The sequence below is a fragment of the Epinephelus lanceolatus genome, chromosome 12, assembly GCF_041903045.1.
Source record: "Epinephelus lanceolatus isolate andai-2023 chromosome 12, ASM4190304v1, whole genome shotgun sequence".
Classification (NCBI taxonomy): domain Eukaryota; kingdom Metazoa; phylum Chordata; class Actinopteri; order Perciformes; family Serranidae; genus Epinephelus; species Epinephelus lanceolatus.
The window spans coordinates 39,178,595-39,201,362 of record NC_135745.1 but is presented as its reverse complement, the minus strand read 5'-3'; the positions used below and the strand labels follow the sequence as shown (position 1 = coordinate 39,201,362).

At 41.4% G+C, this 22,768-nt stretch overlaps 1 protein-coding gene across 2 annotated transcripts; it reads left to right on the top strand.

Annotated features, from left to right (window-relative positions):
* The first annotated feature begins 536 nt into the window (after window positions 1-536).
* Window positions 537-21,214, top strand: wnt3a (wingless-type MMTV integration site family, member 3A). 2 transcript variants are annotated; one of them, XR_013492465.1, is made up of 5 exons: window positions 537-1,629; window positions 6,504-6,745; window positions 15,758-16,023; window positions 16,113-18,240; window positions 18,707-21,214. XR_013492465.1 is itself a non-coding variant. In XM_033650107.2 (4 exons), the coding sequence occupies exons 1-4, from the start codon at window positions 1,559-1,561 to the stop codon at window positions 16,590-16,592; spliced, it is 1,059 nt and encodes a 352-aa protein (XP_033505998.1). In that variant the 5' UTR covers window positions 537-1,558; the 3' UTR covers window positions 16,593-21,214. The 2 variants fall into 2 exon arrangements, 1 of the variants encoding a protein (XP_033505998.1); XM_033650107.2 differs by having other exon boundaries at window positions 16,113-21,214.
* The last annotated feature ends 1,554 nt before the right edge of the window (window positions 21,215-22,768 follow it).

The window sequence follows — 22,768 nt, the reverse complement described above, 5'->3', positions numbered from 1 at the left end:
GCTTCTTACACAGCAATATAAAAACGGAAACACAGCACAGCAGCTTCATAAATATGCACATTTAATTTCCGATACATTTTTGCTCAAATGTCTCCAACCCCCTCTGGATAACATCTTTAATTTTTCAGTCCCTGAAAGCCACAAATCTGCACCAAAGTTTTAATGAAACATTTATTTCATATTATTTTATGTAATTACATAATCACCATTATTAGCCTATTATTATTATTATTATTATTATTATTATTATTATTATTACACTCTAGTCTCCTAAACAACTACCTGTGATGACTAAAAAGTGGTGAAAATAACTGTGAAATTGTTCAGTTATCAAGAGAGGGCGACAACTGATTTAATTTCTTGCAGTAAATTTAGAAACTCTTATTGTTCCCTCCATGACAGCGTCTTAGTCACTGATGTTGCACAACTAGCACAGTTTCTTTTTTCATCCCCAGGTAGGCATCAGTGCCTGTACATGGAGACACCTCCTATTAGACCAGCTATCAACAGCCACTTGACATTGAGAAAGGGAAACAGACAGTCTGCCATTTAAACTCAGCGCTGCGGCCAAATTTTATCGAACATTTTCGTTGGGATAAACAGTCTGACAGCTCATCGTGAGGGCAGCTTCAAATTTGGGCTCTTCAGTGTGTGGACACAGGACAGTTAGAGCAGGAGGTGACACCACCCCACCTTGATTAATACTGAAAATATGCAGCTCGGGGTGATTTATGATTGCAAGAACATTATAAGGTTTGGCCATTTTGGCATGATTTAAAAGTAGGAAATGTAGAAAGAGAAAGATTTTCGTTTTTATTTAACATATTAATGAGGAAATAAATAGACAAATCATTAAGGATTTATTTGGAAAAATCGAATAACAATTCATCAGTGTAGTCCAGATTTATTCAGCTCACTGTGAATCCATCAGTCCCTAGGAAAAACTTCTCAGCATCTAATTTTACATTCATGGCAAACAGGCACAAATAAAGGACTGCAGACCTTAATAATGGTCTCAAGCAATTCACACATATTTATTTCTGCATTTTAGAAGCTTCAAGCCAGGGAGTGAAATCCGGACAGGTTGTTATAGCTACGCAATCCACAGGGGTTCCGATGTCTATTTAAAACCCCTCAGACCCTCCCTCTCTCCTTTAAACAACATTATATATCACACACACTGCATGCTAATGCGACCAATACTCAATGAGCACTAAAACACATCTTAAAATTAGCTCATTCTGTTGTGTGAGTTCAAACTGCCTGACTCGGCAACAGAGGGAACATATCATCAGAATTCCCCCTTTGGCAATACCTGCTGATTGGGTCCTAAAAAAGCAAGCAGCTTTTAACTTTTAATATTTGGCTCCCGAGTTCTGCCACGAGTAGTCGCGAAAGATAGATTCTCCCTCAGAAGATTTCCCCCATTTTTTGGAGGGTAGAAATAAAAAATCCATCAGTGCGGTTTTTTTTAATCTTCAGTTAAAATCTCAGTGCGTGTGTGAGCGCGCATGTAGCCTAGGCTTTCTGCTGGAGAAGTTTAAGCGAAACTTTAAGGATGATATACCTTGGATGTTTCCTGTTGCTCTGTGGGCTTACGCATGTCATGGCAAGTTATCCCATCTGGTGGTAAGTTTTATTTCCATTATATTCCCCGAACGAATGGCGACATATTTTTCTGAAACGTGTTAGATGATGCGTTTGTGCCGGGTTGTGCCAGTTTTGGTTGTGATTTCGTTTGTGACAGCAGCGGAACATTTAGGTGCACTGATGGTATAAGACGTTTGACACGAGTCTTAACTACCAGGGGTGCAAAGCGTGGCTTGCATTGTGTTCACCAAGTTTTAAAAACACGCTTTTAATTTGAACCTAGAGCAGGTAACACACCTTTATCAACACAAAAATAGATTTCAATCTAAATGTTTATTTTTAATGCAATATATCAGACATTTGCAGCATGAACGATGAGGGCAATTTTCATATTCAGAGTGCAGCAGGTGCAAAGTTTGTGTGCTTGCAATTGTGTGTGTGTGTTTTGGTGCATGTTTGTGCGCGCGCGCGTCCACTCGTTTGTGTATTCGAGGGTCAAAGTGGCAGAGAACAAGTATGAAATGTTGCCCAGGGTTTAACCTGAATGTCTGGGACAAACTGGTGATGTAAAATACACTGCATATGCATATTCTTAATGTAATTTGTATTATTTATAATAATGTTAAGAAGATGATCAGTGCAACATTTGAAATAGTTTTTTATTATTATTATTATTTCGCTTTTAACTAAACATAAGTGAAGCCTTAATAACCAAATTCACCAGTGTGAAGTGTGATAGCAGCATCTGCTGTGATGGATATTTTAGTCCACTACTGATTTTTTTCCTCCATCAGATTCCTCACTTTCCAAAAGTCTTCAAAAATCAAAATTTGATGCTTTTTTCTTGTATTTTTTTTCTTGCAGAGCATGCACCAGAGAAACTGTAAATGAATGGCACAGCAGCCTCATTATACCTCATATTCAAGACACTGACAAACATCATTAATTAGCACTATTTTTCACATTTTATTTTTTGCATAACTGTTCTGTGTCATCGTGTCTGGTTTCATAATGTTCATGTTTGTTCCATCAGCACACACCAATCACAAATGTCACTAAACTAACAACTGATGTGTATTTTATTTAAAAAAATAATTATAATAATACAATATTTGGGTTTGCTTGGATACTGGGTGTACCCTACTTCCCTTAATGGGGCCCCCGCTGGTGGTAATACTGATGAGAAACTAATTACTCACACAGCTGGAGGGAAATCCTGATATAAGAGAGGGTGGAAAAAAACTGACCCAAATCAGTAATGTCTTGTTAGAGCATGGGATGTTCCTCCAACTGACTAGATGCTCAGTATATTCTGTGTTTTATCACCTGATATGATCATGTTTTGCACATTTGTTGTTGATGCCAGCGTGTGAGGTGCCAGGTTTTAGCTTTGCTGAGTGACACGCTGGCAAACAGAGCTGAGAGTGGCCTCGGAATTCAATCTCTATTATTTCTTTTTTTTTGTGTATGTGGAGCCAGTTATGAATGAAACAATGGAAGGCAGGTTTCCATTCTGTCATAACAAACTGAGGTGCTGGTTTGATTTCAGAGGGAGGATCAGAGTGTAACTACAGAAGCAAAAGAAGTAAACATAACGGGAGCAGGTTTGCTGTATCACTCTGCTCTTTGACTGCAGAGGTAGCACATGAAGTCACCTTGAGTTGAACATTCTTGACGTAATACTGAGGGGTTTTTTTTCTTGTGAGGCTACTGATGTGTTTTTGGTTTCATGGCAACTCATCCCAAGTCAAATAACGTGGTTCCTTGTGGATTGCGCTCAGTGCGGCTGCATTGTCCCTCTGTTTCCAAACAGCATGTCTGCTACCTGAGAGCTTTCGCCTCTGTGAAAGTCAACCCGTGATGTTTTGCTGACAGACTCTGCTGAACTTTAACTTCAAGTGGCCATCAGAGCTGCGTCACACTCAGCCTCTGTGCCGCAGCAGTCTCTGAGGATAGGGATATGCTCTAAGACAGGTTCATGTCTGTCTCTACTCGACCTGCCATGACATAGCCTGGCTGCACCCGCCACCCCACCACCCCCTTCCCTAGTCCACCCCACCTTAGAAGATAAATACCTGGAGGTGAAAGCTTGCCGCACATTCCTTCTCCCAAACATATTCTCTTGATGTCAAAGTCGGCTCCAAGGCCCCAGGGCCCACAAGTAAAGTGGTAATTCTAAGGTACCCTGCTTGGGCTTGCTGAAATATGCATTAAACCTGCGCTGGATACACTTAGATGAGAGGGGGAAAGTCTGTACTGAGACAAAAATTGAATTTGATATATGCTTTAGCTAAGTATTTATTTGTAACAGTTTTCACTAAAGTGTCTGTTCGACAACATAAACCTTAACAGTATTAGTGAATCATCTTTTTTTGACACTAAATATGAGTTTCTTTAGGAGGCAGCTGGTGTGAGGGGGTTGAATGGTTTTCTCGGAAATGATAGAAACTGAAAGCAAGAGCATTCAATAGATGCTTGAAATCCACACAACAACAGCATTCAAGTCTTTGTTGGAGCTTGAATGTTCTTTATGCTATAGCTCTTTTTAAAACAAATGATAAATCATCCCTGGTGGAACATACCCTGCCTCCTCTTTTAGGCCATTTCCTAACACAGGAAGAGGTGGCATGGATTACTCAGCCCCACTGAGACAGACACCGAGACGTTAATGAGGGGAGCAGCCGAAGCACATTGACTCATGATGGTTCAGAAATATGACCTGCATAAAATTCACACACAAAAAGACCATCAAAGGTGTCATCCTGATGAGTATTAGGGTTAACTACAGACTGTGGTCACGAGTAAACTCCTGTATGACATTTAATCTGCACTGTTTTCTGACGCTGAGATATATTTGGTGCTCATTCACTGATGCAAAAGTCTATGTCAATGACAGGGTTGATGGAAGACGCCATGGAAACCTCAGAGACTCCACATTTTTTCTCTGTAGAGGAAAAGGAAGCAGAGGAGGTTCAAGAGCAGACTGACAGGGGACAACTAGTTGTAAAAAATGCAGGCCTGCAGCACTTGTTTCCACCTCCCCTCAGTCCAGTAAACATCTCACAATGATGAAGCTGGTGCGCATGGTTTTCTTAGTGTTTCAGCTCTGTCTGTTGTGCATGTTCGAGACAAACCAAAAGTCTGCACCAGTTTAAGGTGGACTCAGGTTTCTGCCGGGAAAGATGTGCTTCAGGGTATACGGACTGACAAGGGCCAAAGAGAGGTCAGTGTGTAATAGGAGCGCCCTTGTTTACTGATAGATGTTGCAGGCAAACTGCAGACAAATGCGATTTCCTCTGGAGTCATTTTCAACTTGCCATCGCTCACTTACAGGGTGTCTCATTTATGATTAACTAGAGGAGTCTAGTCTGTAGAAATTGGGCGAGAAATTCCGTTAAAACCAGTGTGACACACAACTCTGACATTTGCTCAAGGGTAAATAATGGTTCACTCACAAGGTCAGCGGAAGGCTTACACACACCTTGACATCAGTCAACGTAAAAGCGTAATATTGAAAATGAAATTGTAATCAGCCTTTAAATTTCAACCTATAATGGAGGCATTCAGGGTCTGCATGTTTCACTGCCATCAGAAGTGGTCAGCCAGCGGTCAGTTGGCCGGGGAGATCTTTACTTGGACTGCGAGCTTTGAAAGAAAGAAGCCTGAGGCCAGTGTCAGGAGTTTTGGTAATCTTGTTGTGATCAGCAATTAGTCCTTGAACAACAGTGAACGGGTCAGAAGACAGTGAGCTAACTGAGCAGCAAAAGACAGCACACCTGCTCTGGCTCTGCCTTTGTGCAGCAGCTACAGTAACTGTTATCAAGCCCATATCACTCAGGGGAGGATCAGCAGATTACTGCTGCCAGTGTTCAGTCTTTAATAGACAGTTGAGGAGAAATGTTGACTGGTGTGCATTGCCAACAAGCTACTTTATTGCTACTCTGCAGGGCACTTGCCAAAGATAATAGGAACTCTGCTATTAAATAATCAAGAAGTCAAAATATTGATTTTGGTGACATTTCAATAAAAACTCAGCTCAGGTCAGCAGGTCATGCATTTCTGGATTTTTTTAGTTCATCTAAATTGCGATAATGGTTACACAACATGTCCTTTGACAAAGAGCTTTACATGCATATCAAACCAATTACCCACCTTTAGTATGAGCCAATAAGGCTTTCTGTGATGTGGAAAATGCCAACAGATGGTCATGTACAAGCAAAGTGCAGCAAGATGTTTCTTAAAATTGGCTAAATTACACACTCTGCAATGATACAATGGATATCTCATTTCTATGATTACTAGTTACTAAAAGTCCTAATTGAGAGGACACAGAATATAAAGACAGAAAGACAGAGAGAAAGCAATAAAGGGAATGAGACAGAGAGATGTAATCAGTGAACCAAGTTTGCACTTGTTGTGTCCCAGAATACCTTCCTCAAAGGAAAAGGGGGGGGTTGGGTTCTGTGTTACACTTAATACACTCTCTGAAGTTTCAATGTTGGGTTTGCACTCTTATTACCCTAAGCCGAAGGCCTGTTAAGTGTGCGGACAGTTAATAACAAGGTGTAGTTTTCCAAGTTGTCAGCTTAAGGTCTATGAAGACCTCTAGATGCACTGTGGACTTTCATCTCAGACAGAAACACTGCCTGCTGCTGTGGTTGCAGGGCTGCAATTTCAATACACACAAAGGCCAGGTGTCTGCAGAGAGGGTAGTTGAAGGGATAAAGGATGGATGCCTAATGGTAGCATGTGATACAGCAAATAAACATACACAATCAAACTCAGACGTAACATTACACTGCACCTGCAGAGGGAAATTAGTCCTCCACTTGAGTGCTGTGCAATCAGTAGATAGACAGATAGGATACAATCATGAAGATGCACTGACAATGTGACTTCCTGTCTCCTTTCAGGTCACTAGCAGTGGGCCACCAGTACTCGTCACTGGGCACTCAACCCATCCTCTGTGGCAGCATCCCCGGTCTGGTGCCCAAGCAGCTACGCTTCTGCCGGAACTACGTGGAAATCATGCCCAGTGTAGCCGAGGGGGTCAAGATTGGCATTCAAGAGTGCCAGCATCAGTTCAGAGGCCGACGCTGGAACTGCACCACGGTCAATGACAATCTGGCCATTTTTGGGCCAGTGTTAGACAAAGGTAATGTTACACAACCAACGCATGCATGTAGATTTTAATAAGCTGTGCATATGCTGCTATTTTTTGTATGCAAGGAGCCTGTCAGTGTACCTCAAGCACAGGTCGCCAACATTCGTGTTTCAACTCCGCCGAAAGATTCCTGGCGTTTTTCATTTGGCACCGTTCACTTGGCTCAGTTGTGATTAAAAGATGTCAAAGCTATCAACCGAATTCACCTTTTCCAAACAAGCTTTTGAAAGGTCAGACCAAACCAGTGTCTTGGTAGCATTTGCAACAGTGCTGCTTGCACATAAACAGGCCAGAGTTTAATTATCAAAGTGAGGAAAAATGTGACAAACATGACATCAACACATACATTCTACAGAAAAACATATATATAATTAATGAGCCTATTTCATCATCTTATACCTAGTTTTATTGAAAGATTTCTTTGAATAATGCTTTTAGTAACTGCATGTAACATGATGCCGCCTTACCCCACCTCCCCCTAAATTAGGTAATTTCCTAGAAGTTCCACCTGCAAAAAGGCTCAGACTGAAAAATGAAAGTGACTTATTTTATCTCCATGCTGATTAACTCTTCCATTAACAATTCTATATTGTCTCTGTCTTATATTTGCATTAGAAAAGCTGCACTCCATGCATGCATCATTCATTATGCTCATTCATCCTTGTTTAAATAGACTTCAGACTGAACAAGCTCTGAGCAGCCTGTGTGCGTGTGTGTGTGTGTGTGTGTGTGTGTGTGTGAAATAATGTACACAAATAAGATGAGTGAGTTCTGTCTTGTTGGAGTTTTCTTTAGGAGGGAATCCCCGGTGATTGCTCTGCTGTACAATCCTCCGAAGTGCCTTGCACAAGACTGTAAACTGAGATTTATTTTTTTTAAATACATTGTTTGTCTATTATATTCTGCAGTGATGTATTACAACGCTTGGGTGTGCGTCAGTTCTGGTCTATTTGTGGGCTCAGGCTGCAGAAATTCCCACTGTGTTGGCAGTCTTTGTGCTAACCGACTTGCTTTTGCTTCCTATTTAACAGACAGACATGAGTGTGTGGTATTGATCTTCTGATGTAACTCTCAAAAAAAAAAGGAAATGAGGGAATTTCCACTGTATAGTAGCTTTTTTGTGTTTTCTTTTTGCTTCTTGCTCACTCAAAAATGAGTTCAAAATTGAGAATGAGCACTAAACATAGGGGTTGAGGGTTAGGGATCTAAATCTGTCACCCAGTTTGCAGAAGATTGATGCAAACACAGGGGGTCGAAGGTTACTTAGGGCAATTGCTTTTAATAAACTCCTGAGCCTGTTGATAGAAGAGGCTTGAGCTCAAGTAGGTGGCTAACGATAGGGGTTCTCAATCCGAGCCCTATTGTGGTGCAAAAAGCCACCACATCTCTCCTACTGCCTCCCCTCCCAGGCCTAAATTGCAGGGGTACTGAGTGGAAAGAGGAGGCAGCTACTGGGCTTTAGTAAATCATTTTGATTGGATTAAGGTCACTGAGGCCCTTAATAATGTGAGAGGTCAAAGTGACTGGATTAAGTGCCTTTGTCAGAAGCCAATGAGAGTGACTCAGGGGCTCACAGGCCTTTGATAGGGCTTAGTAGGAGAGGGCTTCCATTTCATTGGATTTGATTGATGCTGGTGTTTGTCTGTGCAACAGGGCCATTGTCCTCACTGGTGTCTGTTTGTCTGCAGTTCAGACTGTGGTGTGTCGGTTTCCGCCTGCCTTTTTGGGGGCCAAAGCTGAAAGGAGGAGTAGGCACCTTTATAGCCTTCAGGGGGTTAGTTCTTATCAGTTAGCCCATCACTTCCTATGTCCTCCTCACCTTCCCCGCGGACATTAGCAGTTTGTTTTACAGTGGATTAAGCACTGGATAAGTACTAGAACAGTGACAGTAATGGACCATTAGGGAGAGAAGGTCATTCTGTGGATCGAGACTACAGTTTAAAAGAATGAAGAACGTTTTTTGCCTGTAGAAAAATGCTTTTATCACTTTAACAACTTCCTTTAAAGGAGCAGTGTGTAAAATTTAGGGGGATTTATTGGCACCTAGCGGTGAGAACTGCAGATTGCAACCAGCTGAATCTTCTCCCGGTTAGAATTCCTTCACTATTCATTGTTCAGAAAGGTTTTACAAGGAGAAAAAATATCCACAGAGGTCTCCTCCACTCCAAAACAAATGGACCAGGTAATTACATCTGGTAAAAAAAAAAAAAATCCAATAAAGCAGTTTCACGTCAAAAGTTAGTGCTGTTTAGCTCTTCGCAGACAGGCTGCTAGCCCTTTTTTCTATGATAACTAAAGATTCAGATGTTCAGGAGCTTTTTACTGGGAGTGGAATTATTTGCAGAGGTTTCATCCCCTCCAAAACAAACACACCAAGTGATTTAAACTGGTTAAAATGCTGAATAAAGCAGTTTTGTTTAAAAAAATTAAACAAAAACAAACAAACCAAAAAAAACAAACAAATTTTTTAATGCTCTCATTGTGGACAGGCTGCCAACTACGGTGGCTGATGCAAAAACATGAACAAACAAATGCCCTATCTAGAGCCAGTGTTTGGTGTGTCTGTTCTGGGTTAATGTAGAAACATGCGGAGCATCAGCAATATCTACAGATGCGGACCTGCTCCCTATGTAGATATAAACAGCTCATTTTAGGGTAATGAAAACATGATTCTTATTTTCGAAACTACACACTAATGAGCATACTCTTATTATATTAAATTCTATTTCTATCCCCCTAAATCCTACACGCTGGACCTTTAAAATGCATAAACATGCTTATGCCAAATGTGATCATACATTGGCTTGATCACACACAATCATCCATCTAAACGCACACACATACCCAACCTCATGCACCGAAATATAAAAGAGTTAAGCTACCCCTGCCTTTAAACACATACTTCTTCTCTGTGCATGTTCTCTCTCCCTTCCACATGGCCTGATCCTCTCTCTATGTTTCTCCCTCACTCCACACCCCAAATCACGAGCCCTACCTCCAGGCTACGTCTGCGTCAGCACTCATTAATTTACATTAACTAAAGTGTCAAAACATGCACTGCTGGAATCTGCCTGTGATGAAAGGTGATAGAAAGCTGCGCAGGTGTTCTCGGTCCGTGGAGCCGATCCCAGAGCTGCTTCTGTATTCTTTGTATTTACAGAACACCTACAGACTGTATGGGTATAATCAGGCTCCAGTTTATGAGTCATATGATAGAATTAGTGAGGGCAGCCTTGCTACAAAAAGTGGACAGTCACAATTTTTCAGGTGTTACCACCTATGCAGGTATAGACATGCACGTCACTATTCTACTTGAAACCATTAAATTCAAATGAGGTTTACAGGAAACTCCTATTACGTAATATATGAAGCATGTGGAATGGAGTGCAGAGTTTCACACTGTTGTAGCTGTGACTTATCTAACCACCATTCCCTGTAGGTACCCCCGCCTTGCCTGAACTCTGTATACCAGGAAACACATCTAATAAATTAACCTCAATCATTAAGCCCCAACTAAACTAAGTGGGAAAAGGTCAGGGGATGTGGGTTACGACCTATGACCTGAGGATGAGAAAGTGTAACTATTTAGGATGAGCTAAGAGGTCTATGCTTCTCATGAGACGTATGTCTCTCCATGCTGGGGGAGGGAAACTAGCACACCAGTATATCATTAACTCTGGGCAAGAAAGAAAGAAGGGGTGTGGTAAATGGAGTTGATGGGGGGACCTTAGCCCCACTCCCTGCTGGGCACTGCTCAGAGCACAATATCTTCGCAACCATGAGATTAAGCAGGAGAAAAAGTGCTTTTCCCCATTCACACGCCCTTTAGATTGTTTTATTAAACCATTTGAATAGGGATTTCCCCGTCTACCGACAAGCGGGGTCCAGCCAATGCATAGTTCTCTGTTGCTATGACTTAACTTGGTCCCCACTAATCACTGGCCAGGGCAAATTTCATATAAAATATCTGGGGCCATTGTGGGACTAACACAGCGTGACAGTGGCAGCACAATAGGGGATTCAACCCCCCAGCAGGTTGTAGGGACCACTTGGCCTGCCAGGGTCTGGCAAAGTTTGGTGGAGGAGCATTGTCGGAGTAAAAGTGTCCTGAAACACCATAAACTGGTAGTAAAATCAAGAAAAGACCAGCAACTAATGTAAGAGCTGGTGTTTCCAGGTGACATAAATGCTATTACAGGTGTTTATAGCTCCTGTATTTGCTATATGAAACACCAAGTATGACACATGAGTAGTAGTTTTTAAAATGAAGTGTAAATTCCTCAACCACACACCAAAAACTTGCCTTGGAATTGGCACCAAACTCTGGAAATGGAAACAATGTGTAACGACCTGAACTGAACTGAACTGAACCAGACAGCTTGGTGAAAACAGGGCTAATGTGGTGTTGAGGTGTATATAGAGATTAATACACTCCTCATAAACCATCTTTGCGCTGTAGTTTCACGTGTTCAAAATCCTCTAGTAAATGGTTGGAATGAAAACAATAGATATCATCAGCTTGTTTGTTTGTTTGTTTGTTTGTTTGTTTGTTTGCTTGCTTGTTTTAACCAAGGCACTTTATATAGGAGTGTGGGGCTGTCACAAGAAGTCTGCGACCATAGAGACCTACTGTATTTTCCCCCCATGTTAGCTTGTCCACTCACACACAGAGACACCAGGACGTATTTAATTTGCCCTGATCCGTCTCCTTTGCTCATTTTATCCCAAGATAATCCTCTTTTCCTCTCCCATTTGAACTCTTCCACCCCCTTATGCTGTGCAGCAGCATTGCCAGTCATCCAAAAGGTCACATTTCTAAAGGAGTTCCCCTGGGTCACGTCTGAGGTCCACATTTCTTCACATTTTTCATTAATAATGTCAAACACTCTGCGATGCACTAAATTAAATTATATTTCTATGCTGACGATACAGCCTTGTGTAAACAGAGAGATGCTTTTGTCTGATGGTCATCACCATTTTGGAGTTTTTGGAGCCAGAGTTGAGTTATGATGAGAGGGTGGAGGTAACCCTAATGCTAGCTGCTAGCTTGGTTAGCATGGTACATTTACAGCTATGTAACTGTAATAACACTAATGCTAATGCTAACTGTCTGGTGAAAAGCAGACTTAAAACTATCAACAAAATGTACTTACTGGAAAAACAGAACATCTGACTCCTTACAGATTCTTTTAGTACCAAATGCTGAGCAAGACTTGATCAGGTGACCAAAACATTTCATGAACTGAAAACGCACTAAAACAGTGACAGATAAAGCTATGTCTATACTGTGTATACATGTGAATGGGGTTACGGCATGGTTACGTACCTACCAATATGGTCGCTATGGTAGTGACCTGTCAACAGTCGGCACTCACCTGTCCCCCAAAGTGGCTATACCCTTAATTATGCATAACTTAAAGCCTTGATGAAATTTAACCCTTAAAGACCTAGAACAAATGTGGGGTCTCCTGACTCTCCTGTGTTTGTTTGATTATCCAATTCATTCTAGCATGCATCATTTTAGTCAGGAGAACCTGAAGTTTCAGTCTGACTTGTTTAAAGTAACAATTTTACATTTGCTTTGCCTGATAATGGCGAAATTAAACATATTTTTTTGGAAAAAAAAAAGCCTTAAAATGTAATGCTTTTATTACTGTGAACACAAACAGAACCTCATGAGAATTGTTTGAACTTCCAAATGATTTTTTGTCTACACCTAACCTTCTCTTAGCAAGTTACAGTCAATTATTATGAAGTAAGTAAGTACTAGTAAGTAAGTTATACAGTCAGGTCCATAATTATTTGGACAATGATACAGTTGTCGTCATTTTGGCTCTGTACACCACCACAATGGGTTTTAAATGAAACAATGAATACCTGCTTAAAGTGCAGACTCTCAGCTTTCATTTAAGGCTTTTTTCAAAAATGTAGTATGAACCGTGTAGGAATGACAACCATTTCTTCACACAGTCCCCCGACTTTAAGGGCTCATAAGTATTTGGACAAACTAACATAATCATCAATTAAACAGTCAGTTTTAATACTTGGTTGCAAATCCTTTACAGTCAATGACTGCCTGAAGTGTTGGACACATAGGCATCATCAGATGCTGGGTTTCTTCCCTGGTGATGCTCTGCCAGCCCTTTACTGCAGCCGTCTGCACTTCCTGCTTGTGTTTTGAGTGTTTTGCCCTCAGTTTTGGCTTCAGCAAGAGAAACGCATGCTCAGTTGGATTCAGGTCAGATGATATGACTTGGCCATTGCAGAACATTCCTTTTCTTTGTCTTAAAAATGTCTTTGGTTGCTTTTGCAGTATGCTTCAGGTCATTGTCCATCTGCACTGTGAAGCATCATCCAATGAGTTTTGAAGCATTTGGTTGAATCTGAGCAGATAATGGTGCCCCAAACACTTCAGCTTTCATCCTGCTGCTCTTGTCAGCAGTCACATCATCAATAAATACAAGAGAACCAGTTCCACTGGCAGCCATACATGGCCATGACATAACAGTACCTCCACCATGCTTCACTGATGAGGTGGTGTGCTTTGGATCATGAGCAGTTCCTTCCCTTCTTCTTTCTCTTGTCTTCCCATCATTCTGGTGGTTGATCTTTGTTTTATCTGTCCATAGTATGCTGTTCCACAACTGTACAGGCTTTTTAGATGGTTTTTGACAAACTCTAATCTGGCCTTCCATTTTTAAGGCTAACCAATGGTTTGCATCTTGTGATAAACCCTCTGTATTTATTCTAGTGAAGTCTTGTCTTGCTTACAAGAGCAGCAGGATGAAAGCTGAAGTGTTTGGGGCACCATTATCTGCTCAGATTCAACTAAATGCTTCAAAACTCATTGGACGATGCTTCACAGTGCAGTTGGACATTGACCTGAAGCATATTGCAAAAGCAACCAAAGACATTTTTAAGGCAAAGAAGTGGAATGTTCTTCAATGGCCAAGTCATATCATCTGACCTGAATCCAACTGAGCATGCGTTTCTCTTGCTGAAGCCAAAACTGAGGGCAAAACACTCAAAACACAAGCAGGAAGTGCAGACGGCTGCAGTAAAGGGCTGGCAGAGCATCACCAGGGAAGAAACCCAGCATCTGATGATGCCTATGTGTCCAACACTTCAGGCAGTCATTGACTGTAAAGGATTTGCAACCAAGTATTAAAACTGACTGTTTAATTGATGATTATGTTAGTTTGTCCAAATACTTATGAGCCCTTAAAGTCGGGGGACTGTGTGAAGAAATGGTTGTCATTTCTACACGGTTCATACTACATTTTTGAAAAAAGCCTTAAATGAAAGCTGAGAGTCTGCACTTTAAGCAGGTATTCATTGTTTCATTTAAAACCCATTGTGGTGGTGTACAGAGCCAAAATGACGACAACTGTATCATTGTCCAAATAATTATGAACTTGACTGTATAAAATGTCAACACCTGTACAGTCATCATGAATGTTGAAATTTGCTTTAGAGACCAAAACTGGTTTTTGTATCAGGCGATGTAAAGTTGGGCATTTTTACATGGGGGATGGTCTATGAGGACTGACTAGGTCTTGGAGTCAGCCTCAAGTGGCCATTCAAGGAACTGCATTTTTTGGCACTCCATTGGCTTCTTTTTTAACCCTGTAGGTTGCCATTTGTGTAGAACTGATACCTCAGACATACACTTCAACAACTCATAGCTCTGAAATTAAAGATATGAACCTCATACTTTGTCTGTTTTATGATGCCAGGTGATATGTAATCAGTCATTGTAGACAGTTACCTCATGCTGTGATTTCTATCTTACAGCCCTCAGCTAAAGAAAATAATACAATATCCAGGTGCAATGATCTGTTGTGGATGCAGTAAGCTGGACTTGAGGAATCAGAGCAGAGGTTTAGATGTGTTGTGAACATGAGTAACCTGCGTATACAATAGCAGTATGAAGTGGGTGGTGGAGGATGCCAGTAGACCTTTTCTCTTGCATCATTGTTCCTAATGCCCTTTAGTCCTCAAACTGGTTGGAACCTGCTGTAAGGGAGGAGCTCCTACTCCCTTTAGCTTTATACTCCTCCCTTCTTTCTTTTCTTTCTTTCCCTATGTCGTTCTTGTTCTTTGGACAGAAGCATGTGCTGCCTCTTTATCTATCACACACACATGCACGCACACAATCCCAAATTTCACTGTTGATCTTGAATCCCCTTTTCCATTTCTTTACTCTCTGTTTGTTCATTTCATGTTAACACCTGGCGTTTCCACTGTCTTCATCTTGTTCTCCCTGTCTCTTTTCTTGTGATTGTGCAAGACCGTACAAGTACATATATTCAAGGAAAAACCCCTGTCATAATTAATTCTGTTAAAGCGGGGATTGCTGAAGCAGAAAACATCTTCCCCTTCTATGACTATAAAGTGTTGTTCAGCGTCTGGACACTACAGTCCCCTCCTCGTGTTGTGTGTATGATTTGTCCCCGCAGTGTGAGGCAGTTTCCTAACCTTTCAAAAGCTTAATTGAGTCTCTTAATTATAGGCCTGTCAGGCCCGTCTCTTCCTCTCATCTCTGTGGAAGATCCTGATCCCTCTGAGTCATCAGTTAGCTATGTCAGACAGAGCCATGGAGGCCTTGCTGGCCTTATTCAGAGACAGGACGATTGATGTCTGGGCTGAATGAACACACACTCTGGTACACCTTGGTTGATACAACACATGTAGCCAACAATATTAATGGACTCGATGGTCTGTACAGTTTGTTCAGTGTTGTCTTGTTGGCTTGGGTTGAGAAATATTTGCTTATGCAATCATACAAGACTGAACACAAGCAGACATCCATATAAACAGGTGGTGACCTACATTCTCCACCAATTAATGTGACACCTTTTCTATGAAATTTCATTTAAAAAAAAAAACATTACTAATGTGACTGACTTAATAGTTCTGCAGAGGTGTTTCTATGCAGGATGTTGCCTCTGTGTATTTTTCCAGTGCTCTTTGTCTCACAGATATATCAACTTCTCTTTCCAGCAACTCGAGAGTCAGCATTTGTTCATGCTATTGCCTCGGCTGGAGTGGCGTTTGCAGTGACCCGTGCCTGCGCTGAGGGTTCAGCCACCATCTGCGGATGTGACACCCGCCACAAGGGCCCCCCTGGTGAGGGATGGAAGTGGGGTGGCTGCAGTGAAGATGTGGAGTTTGGGAGCATGGTGTCCCGGGAGTTTGCTGATGCAAGGGAGAATCGCCCTGATGCACGCTCAGCTATGAACCGCCATAACAATGAGGCAGGAAGAATGGTGAGTTTATTAAAAGCCCCAGCTGAATCTGTTTTGGCATTTTTCTACCTTCAGATGTTTGATTAACACTTATATTTTTTTATCCTCAGTCCCTCAACGACAACATGTTCCTGAAGTGTAAGTGCCATGGTCTGTCGGGCAGCTGCGAGGTCAAGACGTGTTGGTGGTCTCAGCCTGACTTCCGAGTTATTGGCGACTACATGAAGGATAAGTATGACAGCGCATCAGAGATGGTGGTTGAGAAACATAAGGAGTCCCGCGGATGGGTGGAGACCCTGAGACCCAAGTACAACTACTTCAAACCCCCCACAGAGCGCGACCTGGTTTACTACGAAAGCTCACCCAATTTCTGTGACCCCAATCCCGAGACGGGCTCCTTTGGTACCCGCGATCGCATCTGTAACCTGACGTCCCACGGTATAGACGGGTGTGACCTCCTCTGCTGCGGCAGAGGTCACAACACCAGGACTGAGAAGAGAAAGGAGAAGTGTCACTGTATTTTCCACTGGTGCTGCTACGTCAGCTGTCAGGAGTGTGTAAGAGTCTATGATGTGCACACTTGCAAATAAGGACGCCTGGTTCTTGCCTTTTCTCACCAAAATTTAAAGACTTCAGTGGGCAGAAGAACAAATACAGCAACTTATCTACAAGACATGAGAGACTGTAAAGCTGTCTGACCTGTTCGCAGACTCCAGGGCAGACGCAGCAGCCTTGTGTTTTGCGCTGTGATGCTAAAAAGAGCCAGATCTGCCTTGATCAACTGAAATGATTAGATGTTGACATCACAATGCATCATCGATATGACCAGCAATGATGGTGATGATGACAACAATGTTGATATCTCTAGCAATGACGAAAGAGTTTTCATGAACTGACGTAGGAAAGGAGAACTGTCGGCTAATTGACAAACACCATATTGGTGATTTTTTTTTCCCATGTTCCAAGTAGTTATTTTTGTTGAGAATAGTACAGCACTGCCAATGCTTTCAAGACTACGGGGCAAACAATGAAAGTTTTACATTTTCTTTTAATCACAATTTGTTTTTGCCACAAAAAGTGAGCAATGTACATCATGAGACACTCAACAGCATGTATTCTCCTCAACATTATAAGTATGTATGTGTACATCTGAAAACTAACATTATCGTTGTGTGAATGAGGTTTATTATAGTGTTAATATGTTACTGAGGTTTGGGTAAGAATGCACTTGCACCTGAGTGAATGTAGTTATTATGCTGCAATGTGTTTACATATTCTCACATTCTTAAGCTAACGAGTTAATATCTAAATGACTAACTTTATCTCGAGAGTAGACGTGAGCCACATCAACTAAACATCGGCAAAACAAGAATACACACAGTTGCACATTTCCTGAAACACCAACCTGGTATCTCTCCCAACTTGTCAGATACGGAAGCTTAGTCAGTGGCCCTCAGAGGCACCCTTTAGCAGTGGTATGAGGCGCGTGGAGCAGCGGTATTTTTCGACACTCTGAGCGGCTGCCATAGTATAAAGAGCAATTAGGTTAACTTCAAACTTCAGCTGAGAGGCCGTTGTTCAGGTCTTGTTTGAAGCCAAAAGTCAATCCAGTTGTTTTAAAAACAACGTAGTGTGCTAAATTGTGCTGCATGCTCTGCTACTATGTCATGAGACGTTGCACTACGTAAATGTAGTTCAGTCAGGAACACTTTAGTCAAAGAAAGCTTAATTTCCATTTGCAGTATTATATTTGGATATAATACCTTTTATAACTGCCTTTCCTCGGGCCTGTGGAAAGCACAAGGCAAAGAGAGCACACCTCTCTGCCCTTCCACACGCCTGCGTGGAAAGCCCTAAGGGGGCGATCACACAGAAATGAGACGCTAGAGACGCGGACGCTTCAAAGATGCTTGAAACGCTGGAAGCGCTTTTTCAATGCACGCTAGCTACTGGCGTCTGACGCTCAAAAAGTTGAAAATATTTTAACTTTTCAGTGTCTACACACATCTAAAAATGTGCATCTAAAAAGAAGCGTCTACAAAAACTCGCATCTAAAAAGACGCCGGAAAAATGCCCATCTAAAAAGACACTTGAACGCCGGTCAGACGCACTGTATCATAGGAAAACAATGGTTTTACTGGCGTCACGTTTCTGGCGTTTCATCTCGGTGTGATCGCTCCCTAAGGCAGAGAGAGCGAACCCCCCTGCCCTTCCATGCGCCTACATGGAAAGCCTAAAGTGCAACACACACCGCCGCCGTACGCCACGCGTCAAAACACCCGCCTCCATTATATTCTATGAACCAACCCACACTGGCGCCGGCCGACGCACCGCGCCGCTCTGCTTCAGCCCACTGCTCTATTTCCAGCGCGGCCGGCGCTCATGGTGGCGCTGCGAGAAAAGCCTTTTATGTACGTCTCGTCTCGTAGGATCAACTCCGGTTGTTTCAAATTTTTAATAAGACGACTTTGATAAGAAACTCACCCGTGAAATTCAAGTTGTTGTTGCCTCAAAGTTTTTCCTCTTCTTCTTCTGTTATTAGCAGTTGGCAACCGTTGGCAACTAGTGTAGGTACAGCCACCTAGCGGGCTGGGGTGGGAAATACATGTTGACGGTGCCGCTGCGCGCCGCTGCCAATGTGTGTTGGGGGGCGGCCCTTGACGGCCACAGCGCCGCGCCGGCGGCGGTGTGTGTTGCACTTTAGGCAGAGAGAGCAAAGCAGCAGCAAAGACCCCCCAGGAACAGAACAGAGCAGCATCAATGACAGAAATGACACTGATAAGTCAGATACAACATGAAAAGGAGGAGCTGGGGTGGAGGCAGGTTGCAAAGTGGCTCGCAGAGGAAGCAACAACAGTAGGCAGGCCAGGGCAGTTTATATAGGGCGCCCTGAATGAGATTCTCCAATTGGTTGCATAGAAAGGAATCGTGATCTATCAGCTGCTCCATCAGTTGACTGGGATGTTTGAGATCAGCTGATGTAGCTGGGATGTGAGCTGAGCTTGACATCATGTCCTGCCTGAACTAACGTTATGCTCAGTTTATTTTATGCCAAACCATGATGGGTTTTTTTCTGAACTAACCACATGGTTTTGTTGCCCAAACCTATGGAGGTAAATTTAAAAAAGTTTTAATCTACATTATAAATTTATTTTGAAAAGAGGCTGCATGCATTAAATAGATGTTAAATGTACATTTTCTGTGAGAACTAAAGTTTATTTTTATAAGACAGTGCATGTAACCAGCGTCACTTGAATGGGCCATCCATGACTGTCAAATATCAATGCTGGAGGGGCACCTAGAGCGTTCAGGGCCACTGACCAAGCGTCAGTATTTGATGAGTTGGGAGTGAGAATGTGTTGGAAACACCTGAAAACACTGGAAGCTTTTTCTTAAGAGTAACAATGCTTTGAACAACATCGATAGTTTTGACCAAAGACAAGAAAAGGAAACCCCCCCGGTCAGTTTGTGGTGGTCAGAAAGCTGTAAAAGTATCTGAAAGGTCAGCACTTGTGTGTCCCATCAAGAAATATGAAGCATGTTCTCCTTGTTTTTATCAGTATTAGCAATGTCTCATGTGACTGGGTGTGGGGAAACTGTAATTTATAAGAAAAAAAAGGGATATTCCCACTATATTTTTGTTTCATTTACACACATATATTCTTTTATTTTAATATTTCACGAAATAGACGTAAATTCTGTTCTCCCTGGTAAAATAAAACACAAATGGCAAACACACCGCAAACCAAGCTGTATGATATAAGCTCTGTATAATGCAGTATAATTTGCAATTGTGGTAAAATGATGACCAAAACCTGTGCATGAGATGATTCTCAGCTGTGGCTTCTTGTTCCCCAAACTAAACAACAAGCAGCATCACTGAAACTATCAATACTTCCCTTATTTTAATGCTGCTAAGTAAAGATAATATTTGTGTATGTGTGTTTATGTATATGTGTATGTGTGCGTGGTGTGTGCGCATGTGTTTAGGTCCTTACATACAGTATGTCTTTGTTTATATCCTTGCATGTATTTGATTCTTTCTGTGAAAGAAATCTACGATATGTAGTTTGGAAAAAAAAAATGTGAAGTTTTGACTAATTCTTGCATACAGTAATTTCCATTTTAACTAAATAGACCACAATAGAGTTTATTTTATTTTAGTTGCCTATGGTTTTGTAGTCATGCTAAACATCAGGGCAAAAATGATTCATGTTGTTCTCCCTTAATTTGAGAAGAAAGAAATACAACACAGTATTTATTTATTTGGAAAGTGAAAAACTACTGAAAGCTGAGACAAGTAACATAATGTTTGTGAAAATGTGCATGTGCCATTTCACTGATAGCTTCAGCTGTAAAGAGGTGCGTAAAGTCACTGATGAATTATTGTTTACAGCCAATGTAATGCTACGTCTCAGGCATGTGTAGTTCTCAGATTTTAAAGGTCCAGTGTGTAGGATTTAGTGGCATCTCATGGTGAGGCTGCAAAGTAGGAGAACTACAATGGCTCATGCGAAAACACAAATACCTGTCTGTAGCCAGTGTTTAATTTGTCTGTTCTGGGCTACTGTAGAAACATGGCAGACTCAGTGGAAGAGGACCCACTCTGTACATACACATAAACAGCTCATTCTAGGCCAATGAAAACACAGCGATTCTCATTTTCAGGTGATTATATACTAATAAAACCATAGTTAAATCCCCCCTAAATCCTACAGACTGGACCTTTAATCAAAACAGCCCCCATCCTGACTGAAAATATTAATGAGCAGCCACAACCAGTTTCACACTAGTTTCATCTTTAACACACTACACAGCAACCATTACCAGTACAAGATCTGTTATCTTGCATCTGTTACCGTACACTTTATATGTGATTGATTGCTTGTGTGGACAATTTGCTTATGTTCTAATTTTTTTGTCAAGTCTTTAAATCCAAAGTTTTGTACAAAGTAGTTTTTTTTTTGCGTTTTTATGGATTTCTAAAATTGGATGTTTTTTTATAATTATTTATTTCATGCTATGTACATATTAGTAAGTAAAAGTATATATTTGCAGAAATATGTTTTTTTTGAAACAGTGTTGTGACTTGTAACGCTGTAGCCTTTTTACCTCATCTCTGTTTTTTCACTGACTGCACACAGGTATCGTTTGTCTTACTGCCTGTAGTAGATTTCTAAAGTTAACTCTGTAACACCAAAATAAAGCAACATAAACAACCAAACTGCTGTGATGTTATCTGTGAGTGGAATTTATATGTGATCAATTATTTTGTCTTTTTTTTGTTTCGAAACATGAGGAGTGCCAAGACATAAGCACAAAGATGGACCAGTAACCACTGACCTCCGACCTCTGGGGGCTCATGTGTAGGAAACCTCTTGGACAAAGGTGCAAATATACAGCAGGGGAGGAATTACTTCTTTTTATCACCAACACATATATGTAAGAGCATTTTAATACTGTAGTTTGTCGATGTGGAGCCAATTTCAGATTCTTTATATACTATTGCATACCACTTTTCTAGTACTGCATCATATCATATTGGCGTCACATGTTCTTTCATGTAAAAAGTAACTAAGTGTCAAATGAATTTAATATTTCCCTCTAAAAATGTAGTGGGATAGAAGTATGAAGTATAGTTTAAAAATGGAAATACTCAGGTAGAGTTTTAAGGTACCTGTACTTCACTTCAGTACAGTACTTGAGTAAATGTACTTAATTACCTTTCACCACTACCAATATCATAAGTCTAACGTGTTTATGAATGCAACACCTGAATCTAAGGATAATAGCACGACATAAAATAGGTTGGAAATGTAATTTAGCTACTTGTTGCTTTGGACAATGAAAATAAGCTTTTTTAAAAGAAAATGAAGACATAAAGCCCTGAAGTAAAAATAATTTTAAGAAAAATAATTTTCCTGTATTTTAAAAAAGGCCATGATTGGAAAGTCACACTAATCTATGCTTTCCCAAAGAGGACACAAACATGCATAGTGATACATTATTTGCTATTTGCTGAGAGTATTATGTGTTGGAATATAATTATGAAGAACTGGTCAAACTCAGCTTTGAAGGGGCGTAAAGGGGCGGCTGTGGCTCAGAGGTAGAGCGGAGTGTCCACTACTGTGAAGATCAGCAGTTTGATCCCCGGCTCCTCCAGTCTGCATGTCAAACTGTCCTTGAGCAAGATATTGAACACCAATGAGCTCCTGATGGCTGTTCCATCAGTGTGTGAGTGTGTGTTAATGTGACTCGTAGTGTAAAAAGGTCGGATGACTAGACAGGCGCTACACAAGTGCAGGTCCATTTATCATCCATGTAATGGTAGGAGGCTGTGGTGAGAGACTCAAAGATGATTGTCCAGGAGCTCCCTGATTAATCAGTAATAATGGCAGTAGTGCTGAGCCCCTTTCACACATGCAGTCTATGCATGGTGTTACATGTGAATGGAAGCAGGGGTCGATATTCAGGGAAATCTGTTTTGCCAGTTTCTCACATCAAGACCTGGTAACATTTCATGTAAAATACCTTTACGGCTGTGTTGTAAATGAATGCAGTAACACTGCAGGGGGAGGCACATTAAAGGTTACGTCTATATGACAAAAGCCACTTTCATATGGAGTGAGCAACTCCATTGCAACACTCCACTGATAACGCATTTGAATCAGCGACTGGTTTGTTAACTACCAGGCAAGATATTAATTAAATCCATGAACACTGGCACCAAACCAAACCAGCTCCTTGCCCACCTTGTTCCTGAAAA